General features: G+C 30.7%; 1 protein-coding gene across 1 annotated transcript; it reads right to left on the minus strand.

Annotated features, from left to right (window-relative positions):
• Positions 1–2,201: 2,201 nt before the first annotated feature.
• LOC115720912 (protein SMALL AUXIN UP-REGULATED RNA 9) lies at positions 2,202–3,260 on the minus strand. The gene has a single exon (XM_030650119.2). The coding sequence runs from the start codon at positions 2,878–2,880 to the stop codon at positions 2,413–2,415; it is 468 nt and encodes a 155-aa protein (XP_030505979.2). The 5' UTR covers positions 2,881–3,260; the 3' UTR covers positions 2,202–2,412.
• Positions 3,261–7,886: the final 4,626 nt, after the last annotated feature.

Consider the following 7,886-nt stretch of genomic DNA (forward strand, 5'->3'; position numbering starts at 1 on the left):
TTCTATTCGTCATTGATGCCGGAAAAGTCACTAGAGTTTTCTGCCGGTGCTGGAAAAGTCGCCGAAGTAGCGGTCGGTGCCGAAAAAGTTGTCACAGTTGCTGTCGGCGCCGAAAAATTCGTCAGAATTGGCATTATCGCCAGAAAAATCACTAAAAAAATCACCAAGAAACCGGTTTCTTGGTGATTTTTCCGTTGACAATGCCAATTCTGACGACTTTTCTGTCGCTAGCAGCAACTCCGACGATTTTTCCGACACCGACAACAAACTTTGGAAAATTCATCAGAATTGGCATAGTCGCCGGAAAAATTACCTAGAAACTGGTTTCTGGTTTCTTGATGAAAAAACCAGTTTTTGGTGATTTTTCTGACGACAATGGCAATTCTGACGACTTTTCTGGCATTGGTAGCAACTCTGATGACTAATACACCGGAGCTACTCCGGTGACTTTTTCAGTACCAACAGTTAACTCTGGGAAATTCGTCGGAATTGGCATTGTCACTAGAAAAATTACCGGAAAAATCACCAAGAAATTGGTTTTTTTTCTTCATCAAATTTTTTTTTTCTTCATCAAGAAACCAATTTCTCGATGAAGAAACCAGTTTCTAGGTAATTTTTTTGTATTTTTTTTCTCTATATGGTTGATTGATGAAACTGGTTTCAATTATTTTCAGTGTATATCATTTTTGTTTTGTTTTCATAATCTTTATTATTGTTGTGTAACAAAATTAATTCTTTGATGAAGAAACCACTTTCTTGGTGATTTTTTTTATTGATTTTGCTGGCGACAATGCTAATTCTGACGACTTTTTTTACGCGTGGCAATAACTCCAGCGATTTTTCCGACACCGACAACTACTCCGGCAACTTTGTTGGCACTGACATCAAACTCCGGAATAGTCGTTGGACTTGGCATTGTCACCGGTAAAATTATCGAAAAAATCACTAAGAAACCGGTTTCTTCATTAAGAAACTAGTTTCTTGGCAATTTTTCCAGTGACAATGCTAATTCTGACAACTTTTTCTGCACCGGTAGCAACTCCGACGACTTTTTCGGCACCGGCGGCTACTCCGACGACTATTCCGGTGCCGACAGTAAACTCCAGTGACTTTTCCAGCACGAGTGACAACTTCGGCGATCACTATAGTTTTATTTGTTTTATTGTTTAAAAAAAATAAATATGAAGAGAATTTTAATATTTTTTATGGTAATTTAATTAAGTTTTTATTTTTTATGAATTTTAAATTCAGATTTCTTTTTAATATTTTATATGGTTTTTTTTTTAAAAAAAAACCATATTTTTTGTTTGATTGGTTAGATAATGCCATATATAGTGGCATTTACTTTTTATGCCATATTTATCATAACCTTAATAATTTTTCCCATATTTTTGAAAATAGCCCAAAAAAATATTGATATAGATGAAGATATCAGTACTATCAATTCATAAAAATTTATGAAAAAGTGGGAGTGAGTTTTTATAAAAAGAATGTGTTCTACAATTATTTTTATTTTCTTAATTTTAAAAATATAAAATAAAAAAAATAAAAGTTTTATGTAAATTTTCTTTTTATTTTATATTTTTTTTGGCTAATTAGTAATTTTCCCCCCGAACTTTGACATGTAGTAAATCGTGCCCCCTGAACTATTTTGCCCGTTAAAAATTCCCCCGAACTATTGAGATTGTTAAATTTAAGGATTTTTGTCTAATTTCATTGAATTTTACTGTTTATTGTTTAAGTACTAAACCATGCTCCCCAGACTTTAATATCTACCCCTCAAACTTTGATATGTACTAAAACATGCCCCTTAAACTTTCATTCATGTTAGAATTTTTTACTAAAATTAGACAAAAGTCCTTAAATTTAACAATCTTAATAGTTCGGGGGGAATTTTTAACAGCAAAAAAAGTTCAGAGGACACGATTTAGTACATGTCAAAGTTCTGGGGAAAAATTACTAATTAGTTTTTTTTTTTTTTTTATTTAAGAATTGAGAAATTGAGGTGAGAAAAAATGGGTAGAGCTCACTGGGGCTGGGGCCAAGTCTCAGTTCAAGTTGTTGATCCAAAATATTAACGAGAGAATATACAAATAGACTATAATTAATTAAAAAAATTGTTTAAAAATTCTTTGTAAATATATTAGTCCTTGAAGTGTAAATATTAGTAAATTATTTGTATATACATACAAATTTGGGTTTATATTTTGTATTGGAGAAAATGTTAGAGATACAGACTAAAGTGCATATAGAAAGCCATAGGCAAAAAAAACATATCCTCCAAATCATCAGAGAGCAAATAAACACTTGAATAACTGATAGCAACTCTCTAATTTTACAAAATAAATAAATAAGTTACTAATTAATCAAATAAAATTTGATATAAGACTCATTTTATATACATACTAAAAACTAGTAGCTGTGCACCATGGTTTTAAAAGAGGTCCAGTTAACCCTGCCATTTTGATTATTGTTATTATTATTAGAAGATGTTGTTGATGAGGAAGAAGAAACTGATGATGAAGAAGACATTCCTTCGTCCGTCTGGTGCCACTGCTCGGCCAAAATTCCTTCCAGCTCGCTTGGCCGGCAAGGAACCGTGAGTGCGCCGTTGTGGTCAAATCCATACTCTTCTGCTGCTTGCTCAAGCAGCCTTTGGAAACTAGGGTGTGTAAGACAACCCAATGGAACTATGAACCTCTTGTTCGGTTCATCTCCTCCGGCCGCCACTGCCACCACCGCGAAGTGACCTTCCTTCACATCTTGGGGCACTGAATTGGATTTGGTACGGCCACCTAAAGTTGACATTATTCTCATCTTTTGAAGCTTTTCGGCCACGGTTTTGAGGTTGGCCCTGTTCATCTTTTTAAGCTTCGCCATTATTCGGTAGTGAAAATAATATATATAATGTGTATATAGAGAAGAGCTGAAGTCTTTTTAGCTATGTGTGTTGGGGTGTTTTGTTTTTTGATGGAATGTGCAATTGTGAATTTTATTAGCTTGTGGCTTATTGTATTTATAGGCATGATCCCATGCAAGGGATAAGTTTAGACAGCATATATTGCAAATATTTTATATTTTCTCAAATAAATAAATAACAAGAGAGGAGAGAGAGAGAGAGAGAAAGAGCAATCCTAGAGCATGATTCTTACTCTGAGTACGTAGTGATGTGTGTATTGTGAATTAATGGAACTTAGGGAGACCAACGCATGTGATGAGTGGGTCTTTAGTAGAGCAAGTTCTGTGGAGTTAGTACCCACACGACAAGTCTCTCTTGATGGTTCATTTGTCATATATATATATATACGCCTATTATATTAGCTAGGAAGCTATATATATACTACTCTTAACATTGTTATTTTTGATTTCAAAAAATAAAAAAAACATTAATGTTTTTTGTCTTCCAAATTGCCACATGCTTATATTCTGTTAAATATCAAATCCCTACTACGTGTATGCGTATACAAACTCGTACAACCGTATCATATATATATACAGTATTGTATATAACTATATATAAGTCAGTGAGTTAGAAAATAGTTTAAGGAGAGGTGCAATTTTTTATAAGCTGCTGCAAACAATGTATTAGGCACCATAAGAAATAGTATATGGCTAGATTGGTGTAATTTAATATCAATTTGTTGGATTAAAATCCTCAATATGGGCTCATATGTATATTAGTGTATTGCTATTTGAAGTTTGGCCCAAAATAAAGTGATCATTTTAGTAATTATGGGTCATTGGGTATTGAGGTGTCATGGGCTAAATGTGTAGATACCCTAAGCGATATTTCTAATTTATTGAGGGGCTAAATTAGAAATACTTAAAATTAATAACCTAGCTATGAGGTTATAAATTGGTAGTGGTCCCCAAGAAACAAGTGCCAATTTCTATTCTCATCTTCCCCCATCAAGAGAGAAAATTAGAAAACCTAAGTCTTGTTTTCTTGGAAGATCATTACCCAAAATCACCACAAAGATTATCTCTACAAGATGGATTAAGATCATCACTATCTATGAATTAAGGTACGCTTCCGCCATTTGAATTCTTCTCTTTGAATCAACAAAAGTATTCTTTAGATCTATAGTTATACACTTATAATTATATGTAATATGTTTATCTATAGAATTGAATTTTGTTGTTGCATATTTTATGAGTGATATAGAAACTAACAAGTGGTATCAGAGCCACTTTTGATTGATTCTTTGAGAATTTAAGGTTTATGTTAAAGAAATTTGGGAAATTTAAAAATTAGGGTTATGGTCTTTCCACTTTTTGGCTTGAGATATAAATTTATATATGTTTATATTATGATGATTAAGTAATGCTATTTTTTGGGTTGAAATTTTATTTATTTGTTTTGGTTTCATAATATATCGTTCTCCTCTGATGTATTGATGTATTGATTTTTTATGACTACCGTATAAATATAACTTGATTTTTGATTGCCATTGAATCAATGGTTTAAGATAAGTTATGAATTACAGTAGCACACCCTCGAGATTACAACAATACTCATTCCAAATTATTACTACAATTACCAATAAATTCAAAATACATGTTATATCTTTTATCCTAATATCAATTTCGTAGTATTTTTTTTTTCATTAAGGGGATTAAGCTTTTGGATATACATATATGGGAATTAAGGATTTGGTAAGATATTATTTGGTATATATTTATTCTATTCATTATGTAAATATAGATATGGGAATTAAGGATTTGGTAAGATATTATTTGGTATGTATTTATTGTATTCATTATTTAAATATATATATATATATATGGAAATTAAGGATTTGGTAAAATGTTATTTAGTATATATTTATTGTATTTATTATTTTTTATTTGGGATTGATGTGTTATTATATATTGAGATAAAGTCAAAACTCATTTGAATCAATTTTGTTCAAATTTGGCATATTAAAATTTTAAAGTTTGTCTCTCATTCTAAATGAGTTGATTGAAACATGATGTCGCCAAAGCAACCTCTCTTGTGTAGATTGCTCATGAGGAATGTTAGATGTTTGTGTGTGTGTTTCTCATGTAAGTATTGATCGGCCCAAAGGAAGGTTATACTTATTTTGAGGGCACACATACTTGTGGTGATAAATATGTGACAATTATAAGGTTTCCATGTGAACAATATGTACAGTCCAAAGATTGACAAATTGTTTGACAGGATTTATTGTCAATATTTGATTGCTACAACAAGAGTACCGCTTACAGTTAATATTATTGTCCAAAGACTTGATATTAATGGTGTGTTTGGTATCTTGAGATGGGATTTGCCATTATTTGAACTTATTTTGTTATGTTGATTCTTTTGTGAACCCTTGGTTATTTTGTTCTATTTTTTTGCTCATGTTTTAGTTACATCTACCAACATAAAGTTAATTCTCATGCCAATGAGATAAATTTTTAAGTAAAGGAAAGATGCAAATATGCTTCTTTAGCTACCTTGTTTAAAGAAAGGATAAGGACAAAGATAAAATTCAGTATGTTGCATATGGAACACTGTTAAAGAAAGTGCAAAAGATTTTAGATATGGAATTATCTATGACTTTTACAAAGGGAATTAAAATAAGGTTAAAGTGTTCCAAGTATGTCATTAGACATATCTAATGAAAATAAGTTTCTCACTATGGTTTGTTTTGTAAATGATTTAATTTATTGTACCTAACTATAATTAATAAGTAATTTTTTATGAAATTTCTTATGTAAGTATACTATGGAAGGTTATCTATGAAACTAAAAGCCAAGTGATGATGAAAGATTCATCTTTAGGGGCAAAAGTGAAACATCTACATATGAGGCTATAAGGATATTCAAACTATGGTTAAAGACTAGTTATGTTTTGGATTTGGAAAAGACTTATACAGTATCATCACCTAGATGAGTTTTGGTTTTGAATTCTATTTTGAATAAGTTAGGACATTCTTGTTCATTTAGAATTTAAAAGTCTTTTCCAATATTGGTTCTACTAGCTCTTTAATTTATGAATTTATTAAAATTTGCCTCATATAAAGAAACCTTATAATTTCTCTTATGGTACAAAATATAAATTGAATCATGAGAATTCTATTATACTTTGGTATAAGTATTAAGATTATATCTCCCAAAAGAAGAATAGAAGGACTTATTTTTAATAGAATTCTTGATCCCTTGATTCAATAAATTTTAGATTTTATAAAGGGGTAACAAACAAATATAAAGAAATCAAGCGACAAAATAAAAGTTTCATTATCTAAGAATTTATGCTATATTTTGGTAGATCTTTCCTCATGGTTTCATGGAATGATCAATAATAGTATCTTGTCTTCAGACTAATGAAACTTGTTTTGTTCATATGGCATCAATCTTTAGGCGTTTCTTTTAAATTTTTAAACCATAGTTGACAAATCAACTAGGTAAGAAAATTAAAATCGTTGAACCTAACTATGATGGTTAACACTACCATGGGAGGTATGACGAATCAAGTGAATAACGTCTAAGATTATTTTGCACAAATACTAAAGAAATGTAATTTCATCTTCCAATACAAAATGTTAGGCAAACCTAACATGAAGGGTATTTGAGAGATGTAATTAACATTTATCTAAGGACATGACTAGAAGTGTGATAATTCATTCTTCGTCATGAAACTCGTTTTTGGGGAGAAACACTTAAGAATGCAACATAAATTGTGAACTGTGTATCAAGTAAAGTATAAGTTAAAACTCTTTATAAACTAAGGTTGTGGTTAGACTAATAGTCTAACATATAGATATATTCTATTTGTGGATGTTCGATTAAGATGAGGTCTTATAAGCCTCATAAAAGGAATTTGGACTCCAAAATAGTAAGGAACTATACTTTACTGTATACTCTAGTAATTAAAAAAGATACAATTTTTGTGATCCCACATTATGGTTCAATTTTGAGACGAGAAACTTTAATAATTTTGAGGATGTTGAGTTTGGGGAGAAATAAGATTATTATAGATATTGTTCTTAAGAAGGAATTGACATTAAACTCAATTCCAACTATCACTTTTGACAATGTTTAGGTTTCCATGATTTTCATTGATCAATAAGTGAATCCAGAACCTTGATAAGACAATATCAAACAACTTCTCATTCAAGATATGGTAAATGTTTCAGATAATCAAACTCAACAACCTCAAAGATCAGTGTCATTAAAGAAATCCATGAGAGAAAGGACATAAGGAAATAATGGAATGATAGACGATGATCCAATCAACTTTTATCATGCCATGAAGGTTCCAACTCTCGAAACTGGATTGATATCATAAATAAAGAGTACAAATTGATGTGAGACAATAAAGTTCTGGTATTTTTCCTATTGCTATAAGGTGTAAAACTAATTGGTTATAAATAAATATTTATAATCAAGAGGGATGCAAATTGCAATGTGGAGAGATGTACATTATGTCTTGCATGTAAGGAATTACTTATAAAGCATATATTTATTTTGAATAGACTTTCTTTGGTTTAATTGAAAGACTATTTCAAGACAAGCATGACACTGACTGCTCATTATGGTCTTGAGTTATATCAAATGGATTACTAATGTGTCATTTATCAATAATGATATTGATGACAAAAGTTATGTGTGCAACGAGAAAACTTTGTGTCCAAAGATCCAAAGAATATGGTTTACAAATTAGGAAAATCCATGTATATACTCAAGTAAGCTTCTCATGAATAATTACACAATTTTCATTAAGTATTCTCATTTGGTTTTTGAGATAAAAGCTTTTGATGATTGTGTATATATCACAGGTTCAGTGGGAGTAAGAATATGATCCTGGTATTATATTGGTGAACAATTGCTTGCCATTAATGATATACTCATTTTTTATTAGGAATTCAATATATGTTGAG

The sequence above is a fragment of the Cannabis sativa genome, chromosome 2 (genome assembly GCF_029168945.1).
Source record: "Cannabis sativa cultivar Pink pepper isolate KNU-18-1 chromosome 2, ASM2916894v1, whole genome shotgun sequence".
Lineage (NCBI taxonomy): Eukaryota > Viridiplantae > Streptophyta > Magnoliopsida > Rosales > Cannabaceae > Cannabis > Cannabis sativa.